Genomic DNA, 18,573 nt, shown 5'->3' on the forward strand with positions numbered 1-18,573 from the left:
TTTCACCAAGAATAAAGTCTTTGGCTATTTGTTAGAAGACACTTCTGTGCACTTTTTCCGAATAAATCAAAATTAGTAAGAAATTAGACTTCAATATTTAATGTCAATATAAAAAACATCAAAATCCATATCAAAAGTTCTAGTAAAAATTATCTGTATTAAATATGCAAGAATTATACTTCTTTTAATTTAATATAAATTTGGATTCAGTGTATACATCTAAATAATGTTTTTATATGTCCTATTTTTTTAACACAGTTCTATTTCAAGGGGTTTCCCCCCCGAAGTCCAGTGTTCCATGACTTCTTCAAGAAGTCTGAAACAAAGGGTTTTATTTTGTCAGTCAAAAAAGTATTCAAGATACAGTGACATAAAGAATACACTTTTCTCTGTATTGACCCTAAACAAACAGTTCAATGGAGATTTTGGAATTCTGAGAAAAGTCAAATGAGTGGGCACATTACCAAAGTTATTTTTCCCTCTTTTTTCCTTTGATCATATTTCAAAAACACAATCAAAGTTGTTCAGTGTTTTAAATACTGTTCAATGCTTTATACATACACTCTAAACAACAAAGTTGCCAGGAAAAAAATTATTTCTGAGCAATGTACACTATCATTCTTAGGTTAGAAGCAGGCAGCAATGACACCTCCTTAAATTTAAACAACTGTCTAATCACTCTTTTAAATTCTGTCCTCATCAGGGATGTCCTCCTAGACCAGGGTTCATAATACACATCATTCACAGATTCTGAAAGGCAGTTGATTTTGCATGATCTGGCCCCCTGCCAAAAAAACCCCAAACCCTAAGAAAGAAAAATTTTAAAATTTTCTGTAAACATTTCTTTGCTTACCTGACAAGTTTACCAGAACTATTCTTGACTGTACCACCTATAATCAATTCCTCCTGCCAATGCATGTATTTTCTTGACAGTCCATAGCATCCACCACTCAAAACAAGAGCCACATCAAGAGGCTAGAAAAAAGTTTTAAAGAAGCAATTCATCAGTTGCACAACTTCAGACAAACTCATATCCTAAATCAACACCTAGTGTACTGAAATAACAGATATTGAAGATCATCTAGGAAGTCTACAAAGAGAAATGTGTTCAACAAACAGAGTAGACAAAGTAGCCTGATACTTGTTCACCAGACAGCAACTTCTCCAAAGCCTAGTGAGACTGAGAAAGGGATATATAAAGTTGGGTCAACAAAACTGGCCCTACTTGAAGGAAGACCTTGCTGCATGGTGTCAGTGTACAGTGGCAGTCGTATTCCAGGAGTGACTGTGTCTGCCTGAGGCATGTTGCCTGCTGAAATGGTGTCACCCAGCCAGTAGCTGAGAACTGTAATCTCACTCTAAATATGTGTGATTAATATTGCATCACAGGCTGAGGGAAAGTTAGTGACTCTGGGCTAAGGATATATAATAGGAACCGAATAATTAAATCACTGAAGAACATAAAATATATATTACTTGGAAGGGAATGGTACCCTTTTCTCTCACCACACATACAGAGCCTCCCTTGAAAAGATCTACACAAAGATAAGCAAACTTACTTTGGTGGAATTTTTGTTGGGAGCTGTGATTGGGCAATCAGGATCAGCAGGATTCAGACAAGGTCGATCCATATAACCATGACCAACCTCCGCTTTATTCAGCATTTCTTCCCAGCTTTCCACTTGGTAGTTTATTTTCTTTAACTCTTCTAAGAATTCTAAGGGGTCAAAGTTGATCCACTGCAAAGGAGGTTTCCCTCTGTAAAAGAAATCAGGGAAAAATGACAAAGACAGAGAAAATAGTACTGAAACATAATTTTTTAATTTGTATTTGCACAAATGATGAAGTTGTTTTCTGTTATAAGCTATAACCCTTTCTGGTAAGGTTGTTTCATAAAATGAAATGCATGTTTTAATTATATTTGTTTATGTATACTTGTAGCCCTGTGGTGATTTTAACAAAAATAGGCAGTACTTACATACCAATTTACTGTATAAAAGGGAATATTCACATGTTAAAAATACTTTCATTTACAAACCAAGTAAAACAAACCATCAAGCACCTAAATAACAAAAAAGCAGCCAACTGCTGCTTCAAAGAATTTGGAGGGAGGGAAAGAATGGAGGGGGCTGAGGAAAGAAATCCTTTCACATAGTATCAGATTACTTCTTGCTAGTCTAATAATCATCTTGCAAATGTAATCAATCAATATAGCTGATCTTTGTTTATCTATAACAATTCTGTGCTCCTGCAAATGCCCTGGCTGCTTGACTATCAACCATCAAGCTTTCCTGCTACCATGGCTGTCATCGCTATCACTGTCACGTCTCCCACCCCCCCACTTTTGAATTTGTGATGCTGACAGACTACAGAGGCTTTTGGCTGCCTTATTCTGTGATTCAAACCACACTGTATCTGCTTAACCAGGCTTAATTCTTTATTTGAAATCTCCCAACCAGAAAATGCAACCCCCCTTATTTCCCCATCTAAAACTGTACACTAAACATTAGGAGATAGCCATTGCAAATTGCTTTCACAGAGACATGCAAACCAGGACAGAAACAATAACTCAAATGCTAACTCTTGCATAATTAACAGAAAATGCTTGCACAGATTAACAATTAACTCTTTGAATGATCCAGGGCATATAATATCACACTTGCAAATTGTGAGAAATCACCCATAAAAGATATATTTGGTTTCTTTAATGATCTCATAAGCAAAGGATTTGAGTTTTATTCCTTAGGAAGACTTGAGTTTTTGCGCAAGAGACCTACATTTTCTTAGAAATAAAATTAATTCCCAGCCAATGTTTTTGTAGGTTGGGGGGGGAACAAAAAAAAAAGGAAAAAGTTTATTTCCAAAAAAGCATACAATTTAGAAAGCTTGAATTCAGAATTTATATTTCCTTTTGCATGCTAGCAGAATGAGAAAAGTAATGACACAGGACTTAAATTGATGCATACAAATCATCTTTTAGAAACAGAAAAATCTTTGTTCAATTAAAAAAAAAAATCCATGCGCATTTTCTGCAAAGACACTACAATTTATTTTTTATTTTTTGGTTAAACCAGAATCTGAATAAGCAATGGGATGCAACTCAAAATCATGCATCATTTTACTATTAAAATCAGATGGACTGGAAAGTTATAAAAACAGCATGCTTACAATAGATAGGCAGTTCCTGACTGTAGCTTTGCTCCCTCCCAGAAGCAGTCCAAAGGAGTGATAATTAAACAAGGATAAAGATATTCTATGATCTGTCAAAGTCAGAAAGGGGAAAAAAACACAGTTAGACTACAATATAATCTAAACAACACAAGCTGAATCATGAGAATATAAAATGTTTATAACCAAATGCCTGTTATGCCTACCTGGTCCATGTAACCTGCTTCTGTGATGAGTTCTCCTGATTTATAACATAAGTGTTCCAATTTCCATTGTCTGTAATAAATATAAAGAACAAGTATTTTTTTCTTTCACAATTACTGAAAAGTTATTTTTAAAATGTAACATACATTAAAATTGCAACTCACATAGACATGGTGGCCTCAAGTAGTGAATCACTGAGAAAGAAATTTTATTCAAGGTAGGTATACTACAACCTCACAAAAAAGAAAAGGCCTTTCTTTTTGTAGTTATAACTAGAAATATTTATTTCATTTATGCTAAACAGTCTCTGTAAAAGTCATTAAAAATAATGAAGCTACTTTTGTATTAATAGGCTAGTTGACACAACTAAAAGGGACAGAAATGTGGCTTTATATAAATGAGACCACTTGTGACTTAAGATAGCACTCAGTGACACAAGAAAGAGAAGTCAGCTTCAGGCTCAGACTAGCTCTGACTCATGCATGTAAGAGAAAAGAAACCATTAGAATTTCTGTTTTCCTTGTTCAGCTGTATTACAACTTCCACTGTAGTGACTTATAGCACCTTAGACAAGGCAGGAGCTGGGTAAAAGATAATTGGAGTCTAGGTATTAGTTCATTTAGGCATCAGTTAGATGTGCTGAAAAGATGTGCTGAAAGACAGCAGGCTTCATGCCTTGCAGACAGCATCCCTAAGCACATCATCATGCAAGTAGTAACCCTGGAGGAACCACTTGTCATGGAGAGATCTCACTAGCCCAAAGCTGGTGCCTTGTTAAGGTGCACTTTTAGTATTTTTATTGTTGGACAACTTAACTCCTGCTTTTCAGACAACTCCCAACCCTCAGTATGTACACACAGATGCTCTGAAGGCAAACTCTACTATGACTGCATCTATGTTATTTAATAGCCCAGTAATTCCACCCACTGCCATTTCTCTTCCATTTGCATTTCCCCTTTAAACCCAAATTACTGGAAGGCTTTTCATTGTTAGGAATCCCATCAATAAAGTCTTATTTTTAAGAGCACAGTTATCACTCCTTTACCAAGAAAAATGCTGGACACTGTAGCACTGCTCATAAGGGTACATTTTCAGAATCTCATCCAACACCTCTTACACCATTTTATTTGTTAAAAAGTCAACTGGTCACTGCTATCATGCCACAATTTCAAGCATCAGTAATTAGTGACATTCAAATCAAAACACAGTTCTAAGGGAAAGGTTCTGAAGTGCTATCCATTAAAAATATATGCAAGGAAACATCTGTCCACTTTCTAGCTGTTACAGATGATCAAGAAAAGAAAAGTTTTTCTCCTTACCTGTTGTACATATAAACATCTACCCTGCTGGCCTGAAGTGCAGAGTCAAGGTGCTGTCTGAGTGCTTCTATTGTTAGTACATTAGCACCATCTTCCTGTGGAGTCTGAATCATGAGCTGGGGGTTAAACATGGCCTCTTCTCCAATCTTCTGCCGTGTGTAATTTAATTCCCGACTCACTCGTCCACCAACTGATGGATAAATATTAACAGCTTTGTATTAGCTAATAACAGCTTATTCTGGATTCACATGATGAGCACTCTCTGGTCAGAAAATCTTTACCATGTGCATGAAATATTCTACCTCAAATTGATTACAGCATAGCTCTAAATCTAATATCAAATTTATTTTAGTAACAGTGTAACAAAAAACATATTCCCCATTAAAAAAATGCCATTGTCCCTACTGCACTAAAACACTGATGTGCAAATTGGAGCCTCTTAAACAACATGTTTTTTCTATATTAGAACCAATATTCCATATGTAAAAAAAAACAACAAAACTTTTTCCTTGCAGACCAGACTGAATACTCTTATGTTACAATTTCTTTCACTTGTATAGACAGTCTGCTCCAATAGCACATTTCAAGATAAATGGCTTCAATTTACACTCTTCTAAATAATTTGGCAAAGGCAGAAGGAGGATGTTTCTCTTCAGTTAAAAAAAGGGAAGAGGGAAAGAGTAAGTGAGCATGAGTACTTCTTTCAGCCTTATATAAAGGGAAAAAATATTAAATTCACATAAAGAGGTGCAGTCCTGAGTGCAACAGAGTGTAGCAGAAAGGATCATCTACAAACAATTTGCCCTAGTGGTCCAGTACCTGCATAACATGGTGTGATGCGGGGGATAATTCATACACAACATCTGTTTCTAAACCCACATGAGCTGAGCAGGTGTGCTCCATATCAAAACATGGATTAAAAAAAAAAGAAAAAGGCGGAGAGAGACTGCAAAGGAGACAGGCTCTAGAGGGAGCCATATTCAACTTGCCTTGCCAGAGAAAATTACATAAGAATGGAAAATTATCTTCCCACTTACAAAAAAGCATTCAGCTAGAGTACATATACTTTATATAACCTCCCCTATAGTCTCTCTAGAAAATGCATGTGGGAAGGGATTCAATTAATTCAGCCCATTAGCTGAATCAAGACCACATTCAGATGAGGAGGACAAGAACACCACCAATATAGTTTCCATCCCTTACAATTTATTAATTTTATTGCTCTGCTAGGTCCAAGCTACAGACCTGGTCTAATTTTTTACATTTTCTTCAGTTCTAGTCACCTTGGCACTGGTGATCTGAATTACTGTCAAAGTTCAGTTCTGCAACAGTGGGAATAGAAACTATACATGTAAATCTCTCTCTTCTTAGGCCACATAATGGAAGACTGATCTGTAACCAGTCGGCAGCGTGAGAGACAACATTCTCAAGTCTGAACAAGCCTAGGACATACTTTTTCAATCAGTTGGACCCTCACTCTACCCATAACCCCCCTGGGGCTAATGGGACCATCAGGCAAGAAGCTAGGCCCCAGCATGGATAAAGCTGTCAGAATCAGGCCCTCAACAATTATAGTCATTCTGGCATGAAGCATCACTTACTTAATTTTTAGTTCAAGAATTCTTTGAAGAAATAAGTATTTTACAACACACTCCAACCATTTTGTCAGCCTGTCATATGTGGCACTACCTCCTTCACATCATGTAACAATGATCAGCTCACAGTAACAAAAAATAAAAAGCAAAGTATAAATTTCATACCTAGATTCCCCTTATAACTTATTAACATCCCTCTTATTACAGTGACAGGATATACAATAAATAAGACTGCATATGCATGATAACAAAAAAGCTACTGTTAATTTATATCAATAATTAAACCCTAAAACCACTTAGACTTTGCCTCAAGTGTTTGAGTATATGCACATTAATCACAACTAAAGGCAAATTCAAATCAAATAGCATACTCCATATCAAATGATCATTCTAGATTGAAAGTTACTTTGCAAACCCATATATCAGATTTGTTGTACTGCTGCTATGTTGAAAGAAGTGATTGTCCCACTATGCTCAGCATTGGTGCAGCCTCACCTCGAGTACTGTGTGCAGTTTTGGGCTCCACAATATAAGAAAGATATAAAAATATTAGAATGTGTCCAAAGGAGGGCAACAAAGATGGTGAAAGGACTAGAGGGCATAACTTATGAGGAGCGGCTGAGGATAGTAGGTTTGTTCAGCTTAGAGAAGAGGAGACTGAGGGGTGACCTCATTGCTGTCTACAACTTCCTCGTGAGGGGGAGCAGAGGGGGAGGTGCTGATCTCTTCTCTCTGGTGCCCGGTGACAGGACACGAGGGAATTGCTTAAAGCTGCGTCAGGGGAAGTTCAGATTGGATATTAGGAAAAAGTTCTTCACTGAGAGGGTGGTCAAGCACTGGAACAAGCTCCCCAGGGAAGTGGTCATGGCCCCAAGCCTGTCAGTGTTCAAGAAGCGTTTGGACAACGCTCTTAGATATATGGTTTAACTTTTAGGTTGCCCTGTGTGGAGTCAGGAGTTGGACTCAATGATCCTTGTGGGTCCCTTCCAACTCAGGATATTCTATGATTCTATGATTTATAAAATTCCAATTTCACTCATGAGGCTGATGTTCATGTCCACTGCTGTCTTTCTCCACCAGCCAGTACTCTATGATATGCTAATAAATTTTGCTTTGTCTTACAGGGACAAAGCGGTGGGGATAGGGGAGCACATGTATTCTAATCTATATGTCTTGGAACAAAAGCTTGCTTTTGCAGTCCTTTATATTGCAAGTACTTCAGAACACAAAATGTCTCTTTCTCTTTTTTTTGTTTAAATGCCACCCAAGACAATAAAGACCCAATTGGATGAGGACTTTGGAGTCAACCATAAACATCTACTCCTGCTACTATACTCTCTCCCATTCCACTCACATTTCACTTTTGAATTTAACTAGGACTTGAACCAACAGATCAAACCATGCAAGACAAAGGGCAGCATTCCTATCTGCTGAAAGTGACCAACTGTTTATTATCAAAAGAAATGATTGCTTCCTAATCAAGATCCTGTCAAACTATATTAATTACACTGAACAAAGCAGATTTAGCTAATCTGAATTGCATCAATCACACAAGTCTGTCATCAGAAGCAAAGGTGTTTTTTCTCCTTTTACATTCAAAACAGGAATAACAAAAACATCCGAGAAAGCAGGCACATGTTCCAGAATTCAACAATAGAGCTGCTGCACATTCTTCTTAAGGCATTACACCAATTAATTATTTATTTGATGGGTCCATTATGAACATTTCTTCTCCCAAAAAGAATAAAGATAACTCCACAGGCTAAATGCATATACTTTATACAACATAACACTCATACAAAAAGATTATAAACTTAGATTACAGAGGGAAAAAGATTATGTGAAAACATACAGATGGACCAAAACCAAATATATACATCAGTGGCCTTTCAATATATCAGAAGCAATAAAGAACAAGAAGGAAGACAAAAAAATTACAAAAAGTTTCTACCAGTTAGATGTTTTCACTTCTTTTAACTGAAAGTTTACAAAAATCACTGTAGGCTGCCATGCCCAAAGGTCTTGCATGTAAGCAAGGAAGTGCTTACAAGGCACCATTATGGAGAAATCCCCAAAACCCTTTCTGGAAAACCAGCATGCTGGGGTGCCTCTCTGAAGTACATATACACTAATTCACGCAGCATGGGGAACATGATGAGTTAGAAATCTGTATGCAGTTGCAGGGCTATGATCTAGAGACACATACACACAGCTAGAAGCAGCCTCACGTTCACAGACCCTGGTCCTCATGGGAGACTTCAACCACCCCGATATCTGCTGGAGGGTCAACACAGAAGGGCATAAGCAATCCAGGAGGTTCCTGGACTGCATCAACGACAACTTCCTGACCCAAGTGATAGAGGAGCTGATGAAGAGAGGGCTCTGCTGGACCTCATACTCACCAACAAGGAGAGGCTCATTGGGGATATGAAGGTTAAAGGTAGCCTTGGCTGCAGTGACCATGAGATGATGGAGTTCAGGATCCTGAGGAGAGGGAGAAGAGCAAAAAGCAAGATCACAACCTTGGACTTGAGGAGAGCAGACTTTGGCCTGTTCAGGGATCTGCTTGAAAGAATCTCATGAGATAAGGCCCCGGAAGGAAGAGGGGCCCAAGAAAGCTGGTGAATCTTGGAGGGTCACCTCCTCCAAGCTCAACAGCGGTCCATCCCAACAAGTAGGAAGTCAGGCACAAATGCCAGGAGGCTTCTGTGGATGAACAAGATGCTCCTGGACAAACTCAAACACAAAAAGGAAGCCTACAAAGGGTGGAAGCAGGGACAGGTAACCTGGGAGGAATACAGAGACACTGTCCGAGCATCCAGAGATGAAGTTAGGAAAGCCAAAGAATACCTGGAATTGAATCTGGTGAGGGATGTCAAAGACAACAAGAAGGGTGTCTATAAGTACATAGGTGACAAAAAGAAGACTAAGGAAAATGTGGGCCTGCTGCTGAATGGGGCAGGGGACCAGGTGACACAGGACATGAAAAAGGCTGAGGTAACGAATGTCTCCTTTGCCTCAGTGTTTACTAGCAAGACAAGCCTTCAGGAATCCCAGATACCGGGGAAAAGTGTGGGGCAAGGAATACTTACCCTTGGTGGAAGAGGATCAGGTCAGAGAATACTTAAGCAAACTGGACATACAAGAAAGTTATCAGGAGTAGTCAGCATGGATTCACCAAGGGGAAGTCATGCTCGACCAACCTGATAACCTTCTACAATGAAATGACTGGCTTGGTAGATGAGGGGAGATATTGTCTACCTTGACTTGAGAAAGGCTTTCGACACTGTCTCCCATAAGATCGTCATAGAGAAGCTGATGAAGTATGGGCTGGATGAGCAGACAGTAAGGTGGGTTGGAAACCGGCCAAATGGCTGGGCCCAGAGGGTGGTGATCAGTGCCACGAAGTCTAGTTGGAGGCCAGTAACTAGCAGTGTACCCCAGGGGTCAATATACTGGGTCCAGTCCTGTTCAACATCTTCATTAATGATCTGAAGGATGGGGCAGAGTGTACCCTCAGCAAGTTTGCTGATGACACAAAACTGGGAGGAGTGGCTGATAGGCCAGAGGCTTGTGTTGCCATCCAGAGGGACCTCAACAGGCTGGAGAAACGGGCAGGCAGGAGCCTCGTGCAGTTCGACAAAGGGGAAGTGCAAAGTCCTGCCCCTGGGGAGGAACAACCCCAGGCACCAGTATATGCTGGGGGCCACCCAGCTGGAAGGCAGCTTGGCAGAAAAGGACCTGGGGGTCCTGGTGGACACCAAGTTGAACATGAGCCAGCAATGTACCCTTGCAGCAAAGAAGGCTAATGGTATCTTGGGCTGCATTAGGCAAAGTATTGCCAGCAGGTGGAGGGAGGTGATCCTTCCCCTCTACTCAGCACTGGTGAGGCCACACCTGGAATGCCGTGTACAGTTCTGGGCCACCCAGTACAAGAGAGACATGGAGCTACTTGGAGAGAATCCAGCGCAGGGGCACAAAGATGATTAAGGGACTGGAGCACCTCACATACAAGGAAAGACTGAGAGAGCTGGGACTGTTTAGCCTGGAGAAGAGAAGACTCAGGGGGCATCTCATCAATGTATTTAAATATCTGAAGGGAGAAGAGAAGGTGCAAAGAAGATGGAGCCAGGCTCTTTTCAGTGGTGCCCAGTGACAGGAGAAGAGGCAATGTGCACTGTCCTGGTTTCAGCTGGGACAGAGTTAACTCTCTTCTTAGTAGCTGGTACAGTGCTGTGTTTTGGATTTAGTGTGAGAATGATGTTAATAACACTCTGATGTTTGAGTTGTTGCTAAGTAGGGCTTATCTTAAGCCAAGGACTTTTCAGTTTCCCATGCTCTGCCAGCAAGCAGGTGTGCAAGAAGCTGGGAGGGGGCATAGCTGGGGCAGCTGACCCGAACTAGCCAAAGGGGTATTCCATACCATGGAACGTCATGCCCAGTATATAAACAGGGGGGAGTTGGCCAGGAGGGGCAGATCGCAGCTCTGGCATCGGTCAGCGGGTGGTGAGCAATTGCATTGTGCATCACTTTTTTTTTCCTTCCCGCCCCCTCCTTTTTTTTTTTGTTATATTCCTTTTCATTACTATTATTATTATTATTGTATTTCATTATTATTATTGTTAGTATTATATTTTACTTTAGTTACTAAACTGTTCTTATCTCAACCCACGAGTTCTGCCTTCTTTCCCGATTCTCCTCCCCATCCCACCGGGAGTGGGGGGGGACGGACGGGGAGTGAGGGAGCAGCTGTGTGGTGCTTGGCTGCTGACTGGGGTTAAACCACGACAGACACAAACTGAAACACAGGAGGTTCCATACACAGGAGGTTCCATCTGAACATAAGGACACACTTTTCCACTGTGAAGGTGACTGAGCACTGGAACAGGTTGCCCAGAGCGGTTGTGGAATCTCCATCCTTGGAGATAGTCAAAAGCTGTCTAGACATAGTCCTGAGCAACCGGCTCTAGGTGGCCCTGCTTGAGCAGGGAGGTTGGAGAAGATATCTTTTTTGCTGAATATTAGTTCCTCTTAAAAGCCCCTGAGTGGCTTTTCCAGAGAAGAAGGAAGTCCTGTGTGTCCATGTGTCGTTCGTGTGTGTGTCATCCCCCTCTGGATAACCACAGGCTCCTCTCTTAGTTTTTTGTCAGAACACAGGAGATGCGACTTGAGCAAGTTGGTCTCCTGTACCATTAAGCACATTGCTGCTCCTCCTGAACTTCCCCACTGACTTAAATAGAAGCTGGTTAAAGTACTTTGTCCTTCTCAGGAACCTGCAGAGAGTGGTAATTGTCAATATGGACACCATGTTGCTAAGATCTGAGGACAATCACATCTTCTTCCCCAAGAGCAATGAACAGCTGTCAGGCAGTAAGAAGTTTTAGTCATCCTTAACTTGAGGTAGACCTGAACCAATGAACTAAAGGTGAAGGCTCTACATCCTGTTACCAAGCACTTGCATCACAGTCCCAGTGTCCCAGTGTACTGGTTTTGGTCGGGATGAGCCTCACAAGAAGCAGTGCAACTGCAGCAGTGACGCGACCTGAGCTGGCTCTGGTGCCCAGTAACTCCATGCGACACACCACCTCTCCTGTCCTGAGTGACCACCATAACAGATGAAGCCCAAAATCATGGACTAAACAAACTCAACAGACATTTATGAAAATTTTACGGACATTTTACAGGAGTGGTCCAAAGACTAAGGGAACGATATCTGTGTATATATCAAAGGACAGGAAAGGGGGAGCTGATTAATGAGGATGTATTGGATAGTGCGGGACCTGAGCATGATGCAAATGGTATGTAATAAGGGGTGGAGAATGTGCTGGTTTTGGTCAGGATAGAGTTAAATTTCTTCATAGTAGCTTGTATATGGCTATATTTTGGATTTGTGATGAAAACAGTGTTGATAACACAGGGATGTTTTGGTTATTGCTGAGCAGTGCTTACATAGCATCAAGACCTTTTCTGCTTCTCATACTACCCCACCAGTGAGTAGGCCCAAGGGTGCACAAGAAGTTGGGAGGGGACACAGCTGGGACAGCTGACTCCAACTGACCAAAGGGATATTCCATACCATATGCCATCATGCTCAGCAATAAAACTGGGAGGATGGAGGTTGGCAGGGGCTGCTGTTGTTTGGGGAATGGCTGGGCATTGGTCGGTTGGTGGTGAGCAATTGTTTTCTTTTGCATCACTTGTTTTTCTTGGTTTTGGTTTTTTTTTCCCCTCTCTGTTGTTGGGGTGTTTTTTCTTCTTTTTTTTAAAATTACTAAACTGTCTTTATCTCGACCCATGAGCTTTCTCACTTTAACCCTTCTGATTCTCCCTCCCCCATCCTGCTTGAGAGGAGTGAGCGAGTGGCTGTGTGGTGCTTAGCTGCCTGCCACGGTTAAACCATGACACCCAGTCATCACACAATAAAATGCTTTGGTGCATCTTAAGTGAGAAGCACTCAGAAAACCAAAACTGTTCACCGCCTAGTATACATTTGCACAACACTGATCATAGAATGGTTTTGGTTGGAAGGGACCTTTAAAGATCATCTAGTCCAACTCCCCTGCCATGAGCAGGGACATCTTCCACTAGATCAGGTTGCTCAAAGCCCTGTCCAATCTGACCTTGAACACTTCCAGGGATGGGGCATTCACATCTTCTCTGGGCAACCCGTTCCAGTGTCTCACCACCCTCATCGTAAAGCATTTCTTCCTTATGTCCAATCCAAATCTACCCTCTTTCAGTTTAAAACTGTTGCCCCTTGTCCTGTCACTACGGGCCTTGGTAAAAAGTCTCTCTCCATCTTTCTTAGAAGCCCCCTTTATAAATTGAAAGGCCACAATAAGGTCTCCCTGGAGCCTTCTCTTCTCCAGGCTGAACAACCCCAACTCTCTCAGCCTTTCCTCATAGGAGAGGTGTTCCAGCTCTCTGATCATTTTCGTGGTCCTCCTCTGGACCCACTCTAACAGGTCCATGTCTTGTGCTGGTGTCCCCAGAGCTGGACACAGTACTCCAGGTGGGGTCTCACCAGAGTGGAGTAGAGGGGGAGAATCACCTCCCTCAACCTGCTGGCCATGCTTCTTTTGATGCAGCCCAGGATACGATTGGCTTTCTGGGCTACAAGCACACATTGCTGGCTCACGTCCAATTTTTCATCCACCAGTACCCCCAAGTTCTTCTCTGCAGGAATGCTCTCAATCCAATCATCACCCAGTCTGTATTGAGAATTGCCCCGACTCAGGTGCAGGACCTTGCACTTGGCCTTGTTTAACTTCATGAGGTTCACATGGGCCCACTCCTCAAGCCTCTCAAGGTCCCTCTGGATAGCATCCCTTCCCTCAAGTGAATCAGCTGCACCACTCAGCTTGGTGTCATCTGCAAACTTGCTGAGGGAATAAGTGATGCACCTTCCAAAGACACAAGTGTGAAACTATAATTTTCATTGGCACAATTTCTGACTGACAGATTTCCACTGACTTACTAAGAATTTTGAATTTATTGGGTCATTCAAGTTCATGTACTCATTTCTACCTCAAATGTAATTTTCTTACCTATACTTTTCTCACAATTAATGTTCAACGTTTACATGGTATTATATTAACATGCTTATAAAAAACTCTGGAACCTGCTACTAGAAACTTCCGTCCATTTCATACTGAGTAGTTTTAGGATTAAGTTTGAACTCTGCTACACTAGCAGATCTTGATCCTAAAGGAGGCAATGAGTGACAGCCAAAAGTAATTATTTTTTAATTTGCTGTCTAGTTCTTCACAAGGAATCAACAAGGCTAAGTGCTGGGTCCTGCACTTGGGTCACAACAACCCCATGCAACGCTACAGGCTTGGGGAAGAGTAGCTGGAAAGCTGCCTGGTGGAAAAGGACCTGGGGGTGTTGGTCGACAGCTGGCTGAATATGAGCTGGCAGTGTGCCCAGGTGGCCAAGAAGGCCAACAGCACCCTGGCTTCTATCAGAAATAGTGTGGCCAGCAGGACTAGGGAAGTGATCGTCCCCCTGTACTCGGCACTGGTGAGGCCGCACCTTGAATACTGCGTTCAGTTTTGGGCCCCTCACTACAGGAAAGATATTGAGGTGCTGGAGTGTGTCCAAAGAAGAGCAATGAAGCTGGTGAAGGGTCTAGAGCACAAGCCTTATGAGGAGCGGCTCATGTATGTTCTGATATTCTAAAAATGCTAAGGACAGATCTCACAAGTCCATCAGGGTTATATTCTAACAATGTTTTTGCTACCTGCACTGATTTTTCTGCTCACTTATTTCATTGTGCAAAATAAAGACTTAATAGGGTGTGCCTGAAATTGAGCTATCAAAAAAACTCCACAAACATGTCAGTTAGCAATGATGAGCTACAGGAGCCAGAATGTAATAGTAAGCAATCGGTGTCTTAAAGAGATTACATAATCATTCAATGGGCTGTGCAACAGCTCAATGAAAAAAGATAACCTTTATCATGTAATTAAACATGATCTATGCTAGCACTGGACTAAGGACAGTCAGAAGTCTCATGCTGCATTTAGGTTCTCTTGCATGGCACTTACTCTGCTTAATACACATACGTATAGTTCACCTGTAACGGCAACAGTTGTGCTTGCCCAGGTTAAGTCAGCCTGCACTCTACCATTTCCTTTTCCAGCATCCAGATGGACACTACACTCCCCCCCCGTGATAAGGTCCAACAAAAGGACATCATCTGCCTAGAATGTCATCATATCCCAATATGAAGATTTAGCCGCCTCCAATCTCTCTTTAACACCACTGGCTTCTAGGAAAATCAATGTGACCATCTCAACCATTTCTGTCACACCAAGAATTAGATAATGTCAGATTCTTAATTTCTGCTTTAAAAAAGAGGGGGAAAAAGACTGTCTGCTACAAATAAAATAAAGTTACAGAAAACACCAAAGCACTTCAAAAGACTGCTTTTTATTTCCCAACCCATCATATGATATGTTACATTCCTCACACATGCTGGGGATGACTCCAATGTTGCTGTTACAAATTTCATTAATGCGAACATGGTTACAAATAGCAAAAATAAAAACAGACATCAAAGATCAGTTTTCATCCTGTCACAGTTTGACAAAGTTCAGGGCAGTGACAAGGACACAAAGCTGTCTGCAGACTCAGGAAGACAGTCCAATAACAGCTGCCTCACCTCATTCATATTGAGAAACTTTCTCTGCAACTTTAAGGGTGAAAACCTTTTATTTCTAAAAATCAAATAAAAGCTGATTTTACATGTATGCATCTGTATTACCTAAAGGCAAAAAAATTATATTTCTGATGAGGTAAAATAGATTTATTGCTAAAAAAATAATTATATATTTTGGATGCACTTCCTTGGTGCCTCTCTGGGTTGAGAAACTGGGTTGAGAAAGTGCAGTAAAAACAAAAGAACTGTACAAACTGAATAAAATATATAAGAAGCAAGAAAATGCACAAGAATATAAAACAGACAAAACTTGCACATGTAATTCAAACTTTCCAATTAAACATAAAATTCAGTAGCTGCTTACTGAGCTGGGACACATGTTCTTGGAAACAGGACATGAGCTATTCACCTCTGGGCCACTACTTCTAATCCAACCAGGAACAATAGTGAACACAAGTTGTTTACAATCTGACAGCTACTTAGTAGCTTATGTGAAATGAATTGGTGGTCTCAATCCATTTCCTAGTGGGCAGGTGTCCATATTATAGAAAACCACCATCACAATTGGTATCCTTGTTGACCATTTCAACAAAGAGATTGAGAAATGAATGGATATGGAGAGTGAAGTATCCTTTCTTCCAAAGACATGGTCCATTCAGGTCAGAGCTGAGCCACAGTTTTTGGTGGAGAAGCCTAACTATAGAATTTTCTGGGTGAAGCAGCAAAGAAATAAAGGACTCTAGACTCTGATATTTCCTGGAAATCAAAGAGAAGGTCTACAGCTAGTATAGACTTGTAACTCTCTAATAGTTCATGGTCCTATGACAATTTACACCAGCTGAGGAGCAAAGCCAAATTTTTTACTTTTCAGTAATTTAAGAAAACATTCGTGCATTCTTAATAGCAGGCCAAAATCCTCAATCATACTGAAAATGACTGAATCATAGAATCATTTAGATTGGAAAAGACCATCGAGTCCAACCGTTAACCTAACACTACCAAGTCCACCACTAAACCATGTCCCTAAGCACCACATCTACACGTCTTTTAAATACCTCCAGGGATGGTGACTCAACCACTTCCCTGGGCAGCCTGTTCCAATGCTTGACAACCCTTTCGGTGAAGACATTTTTCCTAATATCCAATCTAAACCTCCCCTGGCGCAACTTGAGGCTGTTTCCTCTTGTCCTATCGCTTGCTACTTGGGAGAAGAGATCGACACCCACCTTGCTACAACCTCCTTTCAGGTAGTTGTAGAGAGCGAGAAGGTCTCCCCTGAGCCTCCTTTTCTCCAGACTAAACAACCCCAGTTCCCTCAGCCGCTCCTCATAAGACTTGTTCTCTAGACCCTTCACCAGCTTCATTGCTCTAAAGTTTCCAGGAGTCCTGCTGAGCAGAGTATGTAATGGGCTTCAAGGTCTAAACCTAATGATTTTAAAACATCTGAATATAATTGTTTTAACTTTAACTTGACTAAGAGCTTCTGCTAGGTAATACATTAAAAACAATTTGTTGTGTTGTTCCATAGATGTCAGTTTTCCTCAAGATCCAACTTTTCATTTAACCTCTCAGTGCCCTTTCCTCAAATATGTAATTGTTTTCCTGTGTGATTAAAAGCAGCATTTTTAAGCCTTTTCATCTGTACTCCTGGGATGGCACAAATTTAATCTGTATATGGAGTAGCACAAAATCTGAATATAAATTTTTAAAGGAACAGAAAACAGTCAAGACAAATTCTTTATCCAGAACCTTTTAGGGGATACCATTTCCTAAATGATGTTTTTAGGAGACAGCAAAACTAACATATAGAAAAATGAAAGGAATGAACATGTTATGAAACAGGGTACAGTTTCTTCCAAGTATTCCCTACCAGCTGTTTGCTGTAGCATCTGTTGTTGCCTAAGCAGCTTCCTTCTGAACGGCTTTGCACTGAAGCAAAACTGCTCTCACTGTTGGACACAATCAGGTCAGGTCACCGCTCCCCCCAGCACTGAACCTGCTGCCTGTCACGGCTTCCCCCATCTCAATATTTCTTACTGGCCACCAGCTCCCAAGACAGTGCTGTATCTGTCAAGAGGCCCATTTCTCTTAGTTTGCTTACTATTCACACCAAGGAAAGAGCACATTTGACTTTGTGTATGAATGTAATTAGAGATTCCTGTCAGATATACTGAGAGTGTGACCATATATCTAAGTTTATTCTAAAACACAAAGAACTGGAAAAGAAAGTTAAACAAATAAATGAACAAATAAACCCCACAAAACAATTTTTACTTTCTACTTTTGGCTAGCCTGATCATTCAGATAATTTTACTTCACTACCAATCCTACCACATTGCAAAAATGATCTATTCTCCCTTTAAACTCAAAATTATTAGAATCTCTAGAAATAGGAGGAAAAATGCCCCTGCTGTAGCAAGTATACATAAAATACCAGAGATTTTATTAAACTGATTTCTGTACAATTGGTTAAGACCTCCTAAAATCCACATAAAGACAGTGTCAGTGCTTGCAATATATGCTCTCTATCAGTGCATTCAGCTTGTTGCATAACATTAACCCCAGCTCCCTTCTCTCAGTTTCTGTGGAGTTGACATCACCTGTCAGCATTGAGCACTTTTCACCATTATACAGCGGGCCCTCCTTTCACTGTCTTTCCACTTGAGGCCGCATGGGGCAGAACACAATGGAAGCTCCCAGCTTCACACACAGGCTCCCCCAGCCTGTGAAGAACATCACTCTGGACTGATTTATTTCTAACACTTCCTTCTCTCTGCATCTGTGCAGGGAAACATACATCACCAGGAACCACTTTCATGATTTTGTTGCGATCAGGATTAGCTGGATTAGGGGTTGATTCATAAGGACTCCCTGCAGCTGTCACAGTTTCATCACAAGGTCAGTGTGGTGGGAACTACATTCTGTCAACACCACCACTCCTTATAGCTGACTACAAAACAATACAAAAGAAAAAAGTTGCAAATGTGAAATATATGAATGAACAGTTTATGGCAACAAAGAAATTTACAGTTCCCCATCAGCTGTTTAAAAAGATGTGTACACTTCAATGCTGTATTACTTTAAAACAAGAAATCTGTATTAGTAATTTTAAATTTATAAAAAA

General features: G+C 40.9%; 1 protein-coding gene across 2 annotated transcripts in view; it reads right to left on the reverse strand.

Moving 5' to 3' along the window:
• Window positions 1–18,573, reverse strand: part of LOC127027961 (protein patched homolog 1-like) — a 91,371-nt gene that overhangs the window by 54,600 nt on the left and 18,198 nt on the right. For both annotated transcript variants that reach the window (XM_050913805.1, XM_050913804.1), the window contains exons 3-7: window positions 4,692–4,881; window positions 3,375–3,444; window positions 3,169–3,260; window positions 1,560–1,758; window positions 854–975 (exon numbers count right to left, since the gene is read on the reverse strand). In XM_050913805.1, the coding sequence (XP_050769762.1) occupies window positions 854–975; window positions 1,560–1,758; window positions 3,169–3,260; window positions 3,375–3,444; window positions 4,692–4,881 (673 nt within the window). The remainder of the gene's footprint in view (window positions 1–853; window positions 976–1,559; window positions 1,759–3,168; window positions 3,261–3,374; window positions 3,445–4,691; window positions 4,882–18,573) is intronic.

This window comes from Gymnogyps californianus, unplaced genomic scaffold, assembly GCF_018139145.2.
Source record: "Gymnogyps californianus isolate 813 unplaced genomic scaffold, ASM1813914v2 HiC_scaffold_110, whole genome shotgun sequence".
NCBI classification, from domain to species: Eukaryota; Metazoa; Chordata; class Aves; order Accipitriformes; family Cathartidae; genus Gymnogyps; species Gymnogyps californianus.